Below are 17,779 nucleotides of genomic sequence, written 5' to 3' on the forward strand. Positions count from 1 at the left end.
AAATGAGTGAATAGTGTCCATCGTCCTTCACTAGGTCTTTCTTGGGATTCAAGATCCACAAAAAGTGGCTAGTGAATAATTAAATAAGCTAATATACATATTCACATGATCATTATAATATAAAGTAAAAATATCATAATACAATTAAGTATTACTAATTACTATATAAGTACTAGTCCATGTTGATTTATGGGCCAAGTATACCACATTCACACTTGTACATTAGTAAATGTTTAATGGTATTGACATTTTATATGTCAGACGCTATTTTAACTGGAATATNTGGTACAAAAAGATATGAAAATTCACATCTTTTTGCCAGGCTCTTGCAATTGTCGGCCATCGTAGTTTTGGAGTAATCAAGTAAACCTGTCATTGTCTATAAAGCACACATTGTCTAGGATTGTTTGATTGTTCCTACATGTACGTGTACCTTCTTCTACGTCAAATACATCCTCTTTCGATTTCCACTATTGATCGTTATACAACTACAATATATTCAACCATTATAATGCCTGTCGTTTAAGAAAGTAAACAATATGTATATGCGCTAATTTCGGGTACCTAAGGTTAAAATAATAAAGAGTCAGTATACACACGTACAAATATTGTTCTCACCGCCCTCCTCCTATCGTGACTCCGCGTAGATTGGCAAGGGTCGAAGCTCAAAAAGTGACTAATGTTACGATCGTAATGCTGGGTCAGGGTACAACGTATATATACCCGGATTGATCATTGATAATATTTTGATAATTAACACAGAAAATTAATGAATGATCAATTACACCAGTCTCTATCATTCTTGCATGAATATGTTTATCAAATGGACTTTCAGACGACGTCCATAAATGTTAGAGCAATCATATCAAAACTGATACAAAAGGAAAACTGAAAACGAAAACAAATTAACTGGTATGCGCTAGATATATCACGTATTGTGCCATTTGCAAGAGTCTATATTGTTACAACAGGTAGAGCCTGTTCAAATAGTCATAGTTATGTTTCTTTGTTTTTGTAAACCGTTGAATGTATGTAATGATCTATGTAGAAAATACGGACAGAGATAAGCGTTTTAAAATCACTAAGTATAATTTAGTGTCTAAGCATACTCTCGGTTTGTGCGGAATACGAGATTCCCGGCTCTAAATTTAGTAAATCGTTCTAGATTATAAGCACTCCAATGATCCTGATTATATGCTAAGTATAAAAGATGGAGGAGGAAAAGGAGCAACCTCGAGACATCTTCCCAAATTCCCCAGATGAGGACCCCACAGACCTTGCAAGAAAAGCTGGGAAAGTAACTATCGCTGACTGATAATTTTGGTACCCTTCAATTATTTTACAGAAAAGAGAGCATACTACGTCCTGATCAGTTGGCACCCAACCGGACAGACGATTTAAGAAAATCGATACTGTTAAGCTTACTGTGCAGTAGGCCAAATGAGATGGAATCCTAGACGTTTCGGTACCCGGCCGTCGCTTCGGTTTAGCAAGAATAATATGTTTCGGTATATTTTGTAAATATGTAAAATCAGCAACACACAGTGCACATAAAAGCAAACACAGTTCGAAGTTGAATATTTGCACTTTTTGGAAGTGTCGAAACGTCTTCTACAAGTGCCGAAACATCTAAGTACCGAAACGCCTGTACTCCCTGTCATTTTGGTACCAGGGTATTCCGGTACTTGTGGTGACCAGATAGCTCAATTGGTAGAGCGTCCGTCTAGAGTTCGGACAGTCCCAGGTTCAAGCCATAGTCTGGCTTGCCCATGGCCACTTAATATAAACTGACCATAATCGCAGCGTCAAAAATTCCGATTGGTCGCCTGTTTATGGTCAGATATTGACTGCCTATAAAACACGGGGTTTGTCGTCGAATTCTGGCGACAGCGATTGTGAGCATTTTACATGTTTGTTAGAGAAAATATTTCATCATCTATATTCATTTCTCACTCACTTCACAAGATGTCATGTCCCAATTTGAAACATTATGGACGCTACATCGTTTTATTCAATTGAGATGCTTTCGACTGCTCACATTGACAGCCATTTTGCCTTCAACAATAGGGTGCACCAGCTATAGCCAATCAAAATTACTTCTGGTTAATTTGATCAAATGTAAATATTGGTTACGCAGTGATCATTTAGCTGACACAAACTAAGTTAAGACGTTGGATTTATATATATTTATTACATTAATTAGTAATATAAAAATAACTTTGATATTTCTAGCACTTCTCAGCATTATAATTACGAAAACAACTCGATTGAGAGGAAAAGGTAAACTGGTACTGATGTCTGGGCAGTCGAGAGCATCCCAATTGAATAAAACAATGTAGCGTCCATAATGTACCGAGTACGGACATGACATCTAGTCAAGTGAGTGAGAAATTAATCAACTGAAATATAGGTATAAATATTTTCTCTAACTAACATGTAAAACGCTCACAATCGCTGTTGCCAGATTTTGACGACAAATCCTCATATTTTATAGAGCAGTCGATATCTGACAATAAACAGGCGACCTATCAGAATTTTTGAGGCTGCGATTATGGTCAGTTTAAGTGGGCTAGCCAGACTATGGCTCGAACCCGAGACTGTCCTAACTCGAGACGGACGCTCTACCAATTGAGCTATCTGGTTACCACAAGAACCGGAATATCCTGGTACCAAAATGACAGCGAGTACAGGCGTTTCGGTACTTAGATGTTTCAGCACTTTGCATTTCTTCTCCTTCTGTTACAAAATTGGCGAGCTCGTCAACCCTGTTCAAGCACTGGGTGAATGCTTAGCAAGGAGATATCCGAATTTGAGTTGTAAATAGTGTTGTCTTTTTGGGACAAAACTAAGAAAAAGGAGGGAGGAAAGTAGCGGAACAGGACCTGGTTGATCGTCGGGTACCAGTAAGCTCATTTGGTGGAGTTTCAGTCTAGAGTTTGGATGGTCTTGGGTTTGAACCCGGTCTAGCCTTTGCATTTCCATTTTCCTGTTGCATGTGTCAGGAAAAACATGTAGAAATGCATGAAAAATGTAAAGTATATATAATAAAATGGATGAAGAAATACAATTAGTCCCTGACTGTTCAGGGCAAAATTTGTAATGCACAGTGCAGATATTGTAATAAGAAAATTTAAAAGCAAAATCCAGGGTCAACACTAACACTAGTCCACTAGTCCTGGACTAGTAGATTTCAGCAAGGACTAGTACAATTGTAAATCACCTAACCTAACTGGTCCTTTCGACATGTGAAAAATATGATTATAAAATAAGAATAATCCTTTTATATAAAAGAAAACTGCTTAAAATATTTAGATATATTGCATGATAATTGTCAAAATTTTTCTAAAACTTTATCATATTTTTATAATATGGTAGTAAGTTATATAATTAATTGAAGTCCCTTACAGTTCCTTACTTTTGATGTTTCGTGCTGGAGATCGCAATGTTTCCTTATCGGGAAATCTTTAACTAGTTACATTGACGAAGGACTAGTAAATAATCTATTCAACTAGTCCTGTGGACTACCAAGCAAAACAAGTTAGTGTCTAACCCTGAAAATGAGTTTTTAAGTTAGAGCTTCAAAGAAATTATTTTGGTATTTTTCATTTGATGTAGTTATAGTATTTTAATCTTCGGGTAAAACTTGACAACAATGTAAACACTGTACTGATATACGTCAAGAGTGACGTAACAGTCATTTCACAACTTATTTTGGAAGAAGTTTCCTCAGGGGCCACCAACACTATTTTGATATACGCATATAAATACCTTTGTGCATATAAAATTATCTAGGTTCTTGTACTCTTTTGATTACAGGTTTCTCATGGTGGTAAAACTTTACTTTTAATTTTTGTAAATGATTGTGTCAACTCATCTCCAAGTTGAACTGGTGCATAATTTGAGAATTAATACTAAGTAAAAAGTTAAGTCATCCATGCTTCAGGAAAGTGTCATCTTGATGCAGTGTCGGTGGCAATATAATATTGTATATCCATTTTCTATTTTTTTTCGTCAGACAAATTTGCTGCAATGGATGGAGATATCAGTTTCTGAACCTGAGAAACGAACAACAACATCCATGAAAGTCCAGGACACATACATTGTATATCTCATAGAAACAAGGTGAGTATCTACATCAGGAATATGTCATACATTGTATATCTCATAGAGACCAGGTGAGAATCTACATCAGGAATATGTCATACATTGTATATCTCATAGAAACCAGGTGAGAATCTACATCAGGATATGTCATGCATTGAATATCTCATGGAAACCAGGTGAGAATCTACATCAGGAATATGTCATACATTGTATATCTCATAGAAACCAGGTGAGTATCTACATCAGGAATATGTCATACATTGTATATCTCATAGAGACCAGGTGGGTATCTACATCAGGAATATGTCAAAGTTTCAGGTGTACATGTGGTCCATTATTTACAATTCTGAAACAATTGTGTATAGTAGGCATGGTAGTCTAGTGGTAGGATGCAGGGCTCGTGGCCAAAGGGTTGAGAGTTCAAGTCACGGCACTGTGTTGTATCTTTGAGCAAGTTCTGCTTGTTCCAGTCTACTCAGCTGTACATGAGTATATGGTGGGGTATTGATTGAATTGTAGAATGCTAGCTGTGAGTGCTGAAATGGCAGCACCGGCTGTATGCTCCCCAGGGAGTTGAGAAAGATATTGGCTGGTTACAAAGGCCCTACTACTATATTATAATTTGTGAACCGCTTTGAGACCACCTACAGACTAGGTTGTGATAAAGTGGTATATAAGAACCTCAAATTTTTACTATTATTATTACCAGTGACAGTTATTTTTCATCTGGAGAATAATACTACTTTTTTGCATTGTTCACTCATGCAAATTTATAAAGTATTGAACCTTCTTAAGGAACTTTTTTTTTTCTTTTCAAAATGTTTTATTTCAATAATTTGCATATTTTTATATATTAAGCATCTACATCTTATAACCAGCATACATTGTTTTACATATCACTACATCATTCTTCATCTTATAACAAGCATACATTGTTTTACATATCAATACATCATTCTTCATCCTATAACCAGCATACATTGTTTTACATATAGCTACCTCATTCATATAACCACCTCATTCTTCATCCTATAACCAGCATACATTATTTTACATATCAATACATCATTCTTCATCTTATAATAAGCATACATTGTTTTACATATCAATACATCATTCTTCATCCTATAACCAGCATACATTGTTTTACATATCAATACATCATTCTTCATCTTGTAAGAAGCATACAGTGTTTTACATATCACTACATCATTCTTCATCTTATTACCTGCATACATTGTTCTATACATCATTCTACTTCATTCTTATTACCGGTATACATTGTTTATATATATACATATATTATATAAATTTTCATCAGATTAAAGTAACAAAAACTAAAAAGTACAATGAATATATGCTATGAACTTTATAGTTGATAATCATCTCAGTTCGAGGAATGTTATTACCGAGGTATGAGAAACACTAAAAAGGGTTTGATTTTCATTTCATGAGGATAACGGATGTGAAGCTCAAGTGTTTTGGTGATGGAACAACATCACTATGGCGGAGATATAGCGAATTTGAACTGCTGCGTAACTACCTGGACATCACATACCCTGCAGTAGTAGTACCACCATTACCGGAGAAAAAGGTAGTTTATATATAGAGTGAAGACATCACATACCCTGCAGTAGTAGTACCACCATTACCGGAGAAAAAGGTAGTTTATATATAGAGTGCAGACATCACATACCCTGCAGTAGTAGTACCACCATTACCGGAGAAAAAGGTAGTTTATATATAGAGTGCAGACATCACATACCCTGCTGTAGTAGTACCACCATTACCGGAGAAAAAGGTAGTTTATATATAGAGTGCAGACATCACATACCCTGCTGTAGTAGTACCACCATTACCGGAGAAAAAGGTAGTTTATATATAGAGTGCAGACATCACATACCCTGCTGTAGTAGTACCACCATTACCGGAGAAAAAGGTAGTTTATATATAGAGTGCAGACATCACATACCCTGCTGTAGTAGTACCACCATTACCGGAGAAAAAGGTAGTTTATATATAGAGTGCAGACATCACATACCCTGCTGTAGTAGTACCACCATTACCGGAGAAAAAGGTAGTTTATATATAGAGTGCAGACATCACATACCCTGCTGTAGTAGTACCACCATTACCGGAGAAAAAGGTAGTTTATATATAGAGTGCAGACATCACATACCCTGCTGTAGTAGTACCACCATTACCGGAGAAAAAGGTAGTTTATATATAGAGTGCAGACATCACATACCCTGCTGTAGTAGTACCACCATTACCGGAGAAAAAGGTAGTTTATATATAGAGTGCAGACATCACATACCCTGCTGTAGTAGTACCACCATTACCGGAGAAAAAGGTAGTTTATATATAGAGTGCAGACATCACATACCCTGCTGTAGTAGTACCACCATTACCGGAGAAAAAGGTAGTTTATATATAGAGTGCAGACATCACATACCCTGCTGTAGTAGTACCACCATTACCGGAGAAAAAGGTAGTTTATATATAGAGTGCAGACATCACATACCCTGCTGTAGTAGTACCACCATTACCGGAGAAAAAGGTAGTTTATATATAGAGTGCAGACATCACATACCCTGCTGTAGTAGTACCACCATTACCGGAGAAAAAGGTAGTTTATATATAGAGTGCAGACATCACATACCCTGCTGTAGTAGTACCACCATTACCGGAGAAAAAGGTAGTTTATATATAGAGTGCAGACATCACATACCCTGCTGTAGTAGTACCACCATTACCGGAGAAAAAGGTAGTTTATATATAGAGTGCAGACATCACATACCCTGCTGTAGTAGTACCACCATTACCGGAGAAAAAGGTAGTTTATATATAGAGTGCAGACATCACATACCCTGCTGTAGTAGTACCACCATTACCGGAGAAAAAGGTAGTTTATATATAGAGTGCAGACATCACATACCCTGCTGTAGTAGTACCACCATTACCGGAGAAAAAGGTAGTTTATATATAGAGTGCAGACATCACATACCCTGCTGTAGTAGTACCACCATTACCGGAGAAAAAGGTAGTTTATATATAGAGTGCAGACATCACATACCCTGCTGTAGTAGTACCACCATTACCGGAGAAAAAGGTAGTTTATATATAGAGTGCAGACATCACATACCCTGCTGTAGTAGTACCACCATTACCGGAGAAAAAGGTAGTTTATATATAGAGTGCAGACATCACATACCCTGCTGTAGTAGTACCACCATTACCGGAGAAAAAGGTAGTTTATATATAGAGTGCAGACATCACATACCCTGCTGTAGTAGTACCACCATTACCGGAGAAAAAGGTAGTTTATATATAGAGTGCAGACATCACATACCCTGCTGTAGTAGTACCACCATTACCGGAGAAAAAGGTAGTTTATATATAGAGTGCAGACATCACATACCCTGCTGTAGTAGTACCACCATTACCGGAGAAAAAGGTAGTTTATATATAGAGTGCAGACATCACATACCCTGCTGTAGTAGTACCACCATTACCGGAGAAAAAGGTAGTTTATATATAGAGTGCAGACATCACATACCCTGCTGTAGTAGTACCACCATTACCGGAGAAAAAGGTAGTTTATATATAGAGTGCAGACATCACATACCCTGCTGTAGTAGTACCACCATTACCGGAGAAAAAGGTAGTTTATATATAGAGTGCAGACATCACATACCCTGCTGTAGTAGTACCACCATTACCGGAGAAAAAGGTAGTTTATATATAGAGTGCAGACATCACATACCCTGCTGTAGTAGTACCACCATTACCGGAGAAAAAGGTAGTTTATATATAGAGTGCAGACATCACATACCCTGCTGTAGTAGTACCACCATTACCGGAGAAAAAGGTAGTTTATATATAGAGTGCAGACATCACATACCCTGCTGTAGTAGTACCACCATTACCGGAGAAAAAGGTAGTTTATATATAGAGTGCAGACATCACATACCCTGCTGTAGTAGTACCACCATTACCGGAGAAAAAGGTAGTTTATATATAGAGTGCAGACATCACATACCCTGCTGTAGTAGTACCACCATTACCGGAGAAAAAGGTAGTTTATATATAGAGTGCAGACATCACATACCCTGCTGTAGTAGTACCACCATTACCGGAGAAAAAGGTAGTTTATATATAGAGTGCAGACATCACATACCCTGCTGTAGTAGTACCACCATTACCGGAGAAAAAGGTAGTTTATATATAGAGTGCAGACATCACATACCCTGCTGTAGTAGTACCACCATTACCGGAGAAAAAGGTAGTTTATATATAGAGTGCAGACATCACATACCCTGCTGTAGTAGTACCACCATTACCGGAGAAAAAGGTAGTTTATATATAGAGTGCAGACATCACATACCCTGCTGTAGTAGTACCACCATTACCGGAGAAAAAGGTAGTTTATATATAGAGTGCAGACATCACATACCCTGCTGTAGTAGTACCACCATTACCGGAGAAAAAGGTAGTTTATATATAGAGTGCAGACATCACATACCCTGCTGTAGTAGTACCACCATTACCGGAGAAAAAGGTAGTTTATATATAGAGTGCAGACATCACATACCCTGCTGTAGTAGTACCACCATTACCGGAGAAAAAGGTAGTTTATATATAGAGTGCAGACATCACATACCCTGCTGTAGTAGTACCACCATTACCGGAGAAAAAGGTAGTTTATATATAGAGTGCAGACATCACATACCCTGCTGTAGTAGTACCACCATTACCGGAGAAAAAGGTAGTTTATATATAGAGTGCAGACATCACATACCCTGCTGTAGTAGTACCACCATTACCGGAGAAAAAGGTAGTTTATATATAGAGTGCAGACATCACATACCCTGCTGTAGTAGTACCACCATTACCGGAGAAAAAGGTAGTTTATATATAGAGTGCAGACATCACATACCCTGCTGTAGTAGTACCACCATTACCGGAGAAAAAGGTAGTTTATATATAGAGTGCAGACATCACATACCCTGCTGTAGTAGTACCACCATTACCGGAGAAAAAGGTAGTTTATATATAGAGTGCAGACATCACATACCCTGCTGTAGTAGTACCACCATTACCGGAGAAAAAGGTAGTTTATATATAGAGTGCAGACATCACATACCCTGCTGTAGTAGTACCACCATTACCGGAGAAAAAGGTAGTTTATATATAGAGTGCAGACATCACATACCCTGCTGTAGTAGTACCACCATTACCGGAGAAAAAGGTAGTTTATATATAGAGTGCAGACATCACATACCCTGCTGTAGTAGTACCACCATTACCGGAGAAAAAGGTAGTTTATATATAGAGTGCAGACATCACATACCCTGCTGTAGTAGTACCACCATTACCGGAGAAAAAGGTAGTTTATATATAGAGTGCAGACATCACATACCCTGCTGTAGTAGTACCACCATTACCGGAGAAAAAGGTAGTTTATATATAGAGTGCAGACATCACATACCCTGCTGTAGTAGTACCACCATTACCGGAGAAAAAGGTAGTTTATATATAGAGTGCAGACATCACATACCCTGCTGTAGTAGTACCACCATTACCGGAGAAAAAGGTAGTTTATATATAGAGTGCAGACATCACATACCCTGCTGTAGTAGTACCACCATTACCGGAGAAAAAGGTAGTTTATATATAGAGTGCAGACATCACATACCCTGCTGTAGTAGTACCACCATTACCGGAGAAAAAGGTAGTTTATATATAGAGTGCAGACATCACATACCCTGCTGTAGTAGTACCACCATTACCGGAGAAAAAGGTAGTTTATATATAGAGTGCAGACATCACATACCCTGCTGTAGTAGTACCACCATTACCGGAGAAAAAGGTAGTTTATATATAGAGTGCAGACATCACATACCCTGCTGTAGTAGTACCACCATTACCGGAGAAAAAGGTAGTTTATATATAGAGTGCAGACATCACATACCCTGCTGTAGAAGTACCACCCTTACCCGAGAAAAAGGTAGTTATAGAGTGCAGACATCACATACCCTGCAGTAGTAGTACCACCATTACCGGAGAAAAAGGTAGTTTATATATAGAGTGCAGAACCAAAAGGCTTGTGTTGGTAAAAGGTAAACACCTTTTTGTAGAAGACCAAAATAGAAAAAGGGAATTTGCAGTGTACAACAAACTTTTGCATCTGTGTAATATGTTCCAGCATATCTGAAGAAATTTCTACCTAATCTGTAGAATCTAAATTTTCTCACTTTAGAAAATTTACCTATTTTGTGTTTATTATTAAAGCATGAAAATCACATACATGTGCATTAACAGTTTAACAAACCATGTGTTTTGAGGTACAATAAAATGTAGTATTGCTCATGTGAAATGTTTCTACTCCTGTAAATGTCCACCTTTACAGTACATAACTCTAATTCTACAGGTTACTTACGTATGGCAGAACTCGGCCACTGATAAGTTTGACCCTGACTTTGTTGATAGACGCAGGGCAGCGTTAGAGGTAAGACACAATCTTCCTAAGATTTAATTTGTTGATACAATGATATCAGTAATTTCCACAGGAATCATTAAAGTTATTCCAGAAAAAGATACATAGGAGAGTGACAGGGAGACAATTTTGTGACTGTACCATCCACATTCTGTTTTTACTTTGATCCCATTATATAAGTATAAACAAATTTTTTAGTCCTTCTCAAGTGGTGACCCTAATTTTTAGCTCACCAGGTCCAAATTTAAAGGGCCAAGTGAGCTTATGCCGTGGTGCGGCATTCGTCTGTCGTCCGTCCGACGTCAATATTTTACTTTATCCAACTTCTTCTTAATGACCACAAGGCCTAGGGTGATGATATTTGGCCAGAATCAAACTGGGATGAAAGGCTAGTAAGTTTGTTAAAATAAATGAACTTCACCCATATTCAAATTCACTGGAGTCAAATATGTTTAAAACTTTAAACAACTTCTCCTGAATAACAAAAATGCTCAGGGTGATGACATTTGGCCAGTAGCATGCTGGGATGAAGGCCACCAAGATTTTCAAATGAATGACCTTGACCCATATTCAAGGTCACAGGGGGTCGATTGTCTTCAATATATTAAAGCAACTTCTGAATAACTAAAAGGACAAGGATGGTGATATTTGGTCAGTAACTGATATGCTGGGATGAAGGGCTACCAACTTTGTTAAAATAAATTACCTTCACCCATATTCAAGGTCATAGGGGTCAAATATGTTAAAAACTTTCAACAAATTCTTCTAATTAACGAAAATGATCAGGGTGACAATATTTTGCCAGTAACATGCTCGGATAAAGGGTTAGCAAGTTTGTTCAAATGAATGACCTTGAATTATATTGAAGGTCACTGGGGTTAAATTTGTTTAAAATCTTTAGACAACTTCTCCTGAATAACCATGAGGTCCAGAATGTTGATAAGGGTATTTCAGTGTAGTTATCTGTAATTCAATTGTTTATTATTGTAAGATAAAGAAAATTACTTCCCCTCCCTCAGACCTACCTTTAAAACAAGAGATCATGGTCCATATAAGGGATCTTGTTCCCTAGACCTACCTCACATGGAATCTTGTTCCCTAGATCTAGACCTACCTTACAAGGAATCTCGGTCCCTAGACCTACCTTACATGGAATCTCGGTCCCTAGACCTACCTTACAAGGAATCTTGGTCCCTAGACCTAACCTACAAGGAATCTCGGTCCAAAGACCTACCTTACAAGGAATCTTGGTCCCTAGACCTACCTTACGAGGAATTTCGGTCCCTAGATCTACCTTACATGGAATCTCGGTCCCTAGACTTACCTTACAAGGAATCTCGGTCCCTAGACCTACCTTACGAGGAATCTTGGTCCCTAGACCTAACTAACGAGGAATCTCGGTCCCTAGACCTACCTTACAAGGAATCTCGGTCCCTAGACTTAAACCTACAAGGAATCTCGGTCCCTAGACCTACCTTATGAGGAATCTTGGTCCCTAGACCTAATCTACAAGGAAACTCGGTCCCTAGACCTAACCTACAAGGAATCTCGGTCCAAAGACCTACCTTACGAGGAATCTCGGTCCCTAGATCTACCTTACATGGAATCTCGGTCACTAGACTTACCTTACAAGGAATCTCAGTCCCTAGACCTACCTTACGAGGAATCTTGGTCCCTAGACCTAACTTACGAGGAATCTTGGTCCCTAGATCTACCTTACAAGGAATCTTGGTCCCTAGACCTACCTTACAAGGAATCTTGGTCCCTAGACCTACCTAACGAGGAATCTCGGTCCCTAGATCTACCTTACATGGAATCTTGGTCCCTAGACCTACCTTTCATGGAATCTCGGTCCCTAGATCTACCTTACATGGAATCTCGGTCCCTAGACCTACCTTACGAGGAATCATGGTTCCTAGATCTACCTTACATGGAATCTTGGTCCCTAGACCTACCTTACGAGGAATCTCAGTTCCTAGATTTACCTTACATGGAATATCGGTCCCTAGACCTACCTTACGAGGAATCTCGGTCCCTAGACCTACCTTACGAGGAATCATGGTTCCTAGATCTACCTTACATGGAATCTTGGTCCCTAGACCTACCTTTCATGGAATCTCGGTCCCTAGATCTACCTTACATGGAATCTCGGTCACTAGACCTACCTAACGAGGAATCTCGGTCCCTAGACCTACCTTACGAGGAATCTCGGTCCCTAGATCTACCTTACGAGGAATCTCGGTCCCTAGACCTACCTTGCATGGAATCTCGGTCCCTAGATCTACCTTACAAGGAATCTCGGTCCCTAGACTTAAACCTACAAGGAATCTCAGTCCCTAGACCTTCCTTACGAGGAATCTTGGTCCCTAGACCTTACCTACAAGGAATCTCGGTCCCTAGACCTATCTTACGAGGAATCTCGGTCCCTAGACTTAAACCTACAAGGAATCTCGGTCCCTAGACTTAAACCTACAAGGAATCTCAGTCCCTAGACTTAAACCTACAAGGAATCTCGGTCCCTAGACCTATCTTACATGGAATCTCGGTCCCTAGACCTAACCTACAAGGAATCTCGGTCCCTAGACCTAACTTAAAAGGAATTCCAGTGTTCTCTTTAAGAAATGTGAGTAACAATGAGAACACAATGCTATCTCAAGAAATACAATAAAGATATATAGTATTCAAATTGTGATACGAGTAACCAGTTCAGAGCTACAGTTGAACTTTGTTTTCAAAAACTCAAAAAGCTTGCATTTCCAGGTTACTGGGAGTAAACTTAGAAAACTTGCCTACCCATTTATTTGGAAGTAAACCCAAATAACTTTATCACCTTGATAACTGAAAGTGAACTTGGAAACATCAAAACCAAGATATATATATAGAAATGATTTCCTATCCATTTTTTTCTGTCTTCAAATCAGTGTGGTAACTCAGACCAAGAGAACATGAAAGCATTATTATCTTGAAAACATTTTTTGTCACTTAAGTGGTTCCTATTACAGTACTTGTAAATTCTGAAGTAAATTTTAAAGGAAGTTGAAATTTTCTTACTTGAAACTTTTAACTAATATATATGTGGTTTTTTTGTAATAATCATATTAACAAAATTTGTTAAAAAATTCTATAAAAAGAAATGTTTTATAAGCAAAGAACCAATCCAAATAGTTGATCAGTTCTTTGCCAACCAGATAATGAAGTTTAACTGTGTTACCTCCTGTGGTTGGTAGCCCTTATACCTGTACTTAACAATTCCATGGATTGTTTCTGAGTTGACTATGAACTAAGATTTTGTTGATGTTTTATATGAAATGTTGTACAGATATTCCTACTGAGAGTAGCTGCTCACCCCATCCTGTCACAAGACAAGGTCTTCATCGGATTCCTGCAGCAGGTAATATACATCACTCTAATCATTAGATAGAATGTGAACTGAAAACTGGACCTGCTAATTCAGCCTATATTATATTCTATGATGCCAACTAATACACCTTTGAGAATATATTTGAATAGAGCTGTGTTACATACATGTACAATTAAAAATGTTTTAAAAGAAGCATTTCAATTTTCATAATTCCATTCAAAACAAAAAAATATTTTATGATTCTTTATGGTCTCATTTCGTTCTAAATACATTTTCAGCAGTCTTTTTTTCTATTATTGAGGAACAGCCATTTCTTGCTTTAACAAGATCAGACTTTCTTTGGTTACCAGTTCCCTTAGATAGCGAACGTTAATCAGAAACTGTTTCAGTATTTCCATCATCATGATTGGTCTCCAATTACTCAAAAGAGATTGATTGGAGAAATCTTATGTTATGGTTCTTATAGGTATTGGAACATGTTTGGTTGGTAGGTTTATTTAAGAACCCACTTCAATATTACTCCCATGCATCAAATCTAGTGTTTATATAGTATACAATATTTGCCTTGTGTCTGCTTAATTATCTCCCTTGGATGGTATGTAAAGACAGGCTTCCCTGAACTTCATAATAGTGTTGTTTAATAAATGAGGTATATATTACTATCAAATTAAACCGGGTGTCTTTTTTGTACTACCATATTTATTTGCTATATAAAGAGCTTTTCCAATTTGTTTGTTTTTAGGAGGAAGGATGGAAGGACTTGGTGTACAACACAGATTTCCAAAGCAAGGTAACTTAAGCTCTTTAGAATCGTACTCGTAGCAAGATAAATGGATTCTAATGACCAATGTCAGGTATTGATGCATGTAGTGAGTCAACCGCAATCCATTAATCCAGCCACCACTTATCAGTTAATCTAGCCACCACTAATCTGTTAATCTAGCCATCACTTGTTTTTGATATCAACTAAGGAGATTGTTGATCATATTCATGTATAGATCAAGTATGAAATGACCTGCAAACTAAACAAATAAAGTTTGTTATAAAATGCCATTCAATTAACTACATTTTTAGGCTGATTCCAAATTGAAGAGCTTAAGTGCATCTTTTCGCCTGAAGAAACCAGACCGGAGATTTGAGGAGCTGAAGAACTACAGCAATGAGCTTGAAAATAATATTTCCAATCTACTGAAGATCCGAGCTGTAAGTGATTCAAATTTTCACACCAATATCCCTGATGCAAGTGTCAAGTAATCTCAATTTTTTCATTGTAAATGTATAGCTTCCTGTGCTGATATTTTAGCAGTGGAATCTTATTTATTTGTCTTCTGGAAAATGAAAGTTATTTTGGGAAAAAATAGAAAAAAATAATTATGTGAACTTTAACTCCTTCTTAACTGTTTGTTGGATTTTTTGTCACTTGGCACAGTGAAAGTACATCATGTAGATGTACATAAAAGGAAGGTATTTGTGATTCCATTATTTTACTGATTGACGTCTTTGTTGGGTATATAGGGATCGCACCTTGTCTGTCTGTCTACCTAAGCTGGGGGTGGGGGTAATTATCCTTGTGAGCTCGCTCACAGTTTCTCTAGTTTCTCCTGAAAATACTAATACATCTGTTTGTTTATAATTATCAGTCACATGTCTGCTGGGCTTTGTTTAGGTAGTACACTGTCTACTGTATTTTCATGGGTTATTATATATGATTAGCATGCCTGCCTACTGTTTCATTGGTTTTTAACATGTCTGCCTTGTTTTCATTGGTTAGTATCATGCCTGTTTTGGATCAATTTATCATTCACACTTTTGTTGTTTTTTCATTGGTCAGTCACTTGTCTGTTGAAAATTGCAGAGAATGGCTGACAAGATTTATGGGATCCACAAAGTACATGCTAACTACAGTCGTGTGTTTTGTGAGTGGAGCGGTATAGAGAAGGACATGTCGGAGCCTCTACAGAGTGCAGGTCACTACATGAATGTGTAAGTACCATCTGTTATAAAATGTGTGAGAACCATCTTCTCTAAAATATGTAAGTACCATCTGTTATAAAATATGGAAGTACCATCTGTTATAAAATATGTGTGTACCATCTGTTATAAAATGTGTAAGTACCATCTGTTATAAATGTGTAAGTACCATCTGTTATAAAATATGTGAGAATCATCTTCTCTAAAATATGTGAGTAGTACTGAGTACCATCTACATACAGTTCATACTCTAAAATATGTGAGTAGTCCTGAGTACCATTTCCAGTTCATACTCTAAAATATGTGAGTAGTCCTGAGTACCATTTCCAGTTCATACTCTAAAATATGTGAGTACCATCTGTTATATGAATTTTGTTTGAGCAAATACTCTTGTGATTTTTTGTGGTTGGCATTCCTTGCCATATAATGTAATCTGACAAATAGGTGACAGTACTGAGTACCATCTACAGTTCATACTCTAAAATATGTTAGTAGTACTGAGTACCATCTACAGTTCATACTCTAAAATGTGTAAGTACCATCTGTTATAAATGTGTAAGTACCATCTGTTATAAATGTGTAAGTACCATCTGTTATAAATGTGTAAGTACCATCTGTTATAAAATGTGTGAGAACCATCTTCTCTAAAATATGTAAGTCCCATCTGTTATAAAATATGTAAGTACCATCTGTTATAAAATATGGAAGTACCATCTGTTATAAAATATGTGTGTACCATCTGTTATAAAATGTGTAAGTACCATCTGTTATAAAATATGGAAGTACCATCTGTTATAAAATATGTGTGTACCATCTGTTATAAAATGTGTAAGTACCATCTGTTATAAATGTGTAAGTACCATCTGTTATAAATGTGTAAGTACCATCTGTTATAAATGTGTAAGTACCATCTGTTATAAATGTGTAAGTACCATCTGTTATAAAATGTGTAAGTACCATCTGTTATAAAATATGTGAGAATCATCTACTCTAAAATATGTGAGAACCATCTTCTCTAAAACATGTGAGTAGTACTGAGTACCATCTACATACAGTTCATGCTCTAAAATATGTGAGTGGTACTGAGTACCATCTACAGTTCATACTCTAGAATATGTGAGTAGTATTAAGTACCATTTACAGTTCATACTCTAAAATATGTGAGTGGTACTGAGTACCATCTACAGTTCATACTCTAAAATGTGTAAGTACCATCTGTTATAAATGTGTAAGTACAATCTACTCTAAAATATGTGAGTAGTACTGAGTACCATCTACATACAGTTCATACTCTAAAATATGTGAGTGGTACTGAGTTCCATATACAGTTCATACTCTAAAATATGTGAGTACCATATGTTATAAAATATGTGAGAATCATCTTCTCTAAAATATGTGAGTAGTACTGAGTACCATCTACAGTTCATACTCTAGAATATGTGAGTAGTATTAAGTACCATTTACAGTTCATACTCTAAAATATGTGAGTACCATCTGTTATAAAATATGTGAGAATCATCTTCTCTAAAATATGTGAGTAGTACTGAGTACCATCTACAGTTCATACTCTAAAATATGTGAGTAGTACTGAGTAACATCTACAGTTCATACTCTAAAATATGTGAGTAGTACTGAGTACCTTCTACAGTTCATACTCTAAAATATGTGAGTGGTACTGAGTACCATCTACAGTTCATACTCTAAAATATGTGAGTACCATCTGTTATAAAATATGTGAGAATCATCTTCTCTAAAATATGTGAGTAGTACTGAGTACCATCTACAGTTCATACTCTAAAAAAAGTGAGTAGTACTGAGTACCATCTACAGTTCATACTCTAAAA

General features: G+C 37.1%; 1 protein-coding gene across 2 annotated transcripts in view; it reads left to right on the forward strand.

The window, feature by feature from the left end:
• The first annotated feature begins 1,176 nt into the window (after positions 1-1,176).
• LOC110453523 (sorting nexin-4-like) overlaps positions 1,177-17,779 on the forward strand; it is a 26,722-nt gene continuing 10,119 nt past the window's right edge. For both annotated transcript variants that reach the window (XM_021502502.1, XM_021502503.1), the window contains exons 1-8: positions 1,177-1,297; positions 4,016-4,122; positions 5,560-5,698; positions 10,538-10,615; positions 13,923-13,994; positions 14,707-14,754; positions 15,039-15,167; positions 15,820-15,947. In XM_021502502.1, coding sequence (XP_021358177.1) covers positions 1,211-1,297; positions 4,016-4,122; positions 5,560-5,698; positions 10,538-10,615; positions 13,923-13,994; positions 14,707-14,754; positions 15,039-15,167; positions 15,820-15,947 — 788 coding nt within the window. In that variant the 5' untranslated portion in view covers positions 1,177-1,210. The remainder of the gene's footprint in view (positions 1,298-4,015; positions 4,123-5,559; positions 5,699-10,537; positions 10,616-13,922; positions 13,995-14,706; positions 14,755-15,038; positions 15,168-15,819; positions 15,948-17,779) is intronic.

The sequence above is a fragment of the Mizuhopecten yessoensis genome, unplaced genomic scaffold, assembly GCF_002113885.1.
Source record: "Mizuhopecten yessoensis strain PY_sf001 unplaced genomic scaffold, ASM211388v2 scaffold7441, whole genome shotgun sequence".
NCBI classification, from domain to species: domain Eukaryota; kingdom Metazoa; phylum Mollusca; class Bivalvia; order Pectinida; family Pectinidae; genus Mizuhopecten; species Mizuhopecten yessoensis.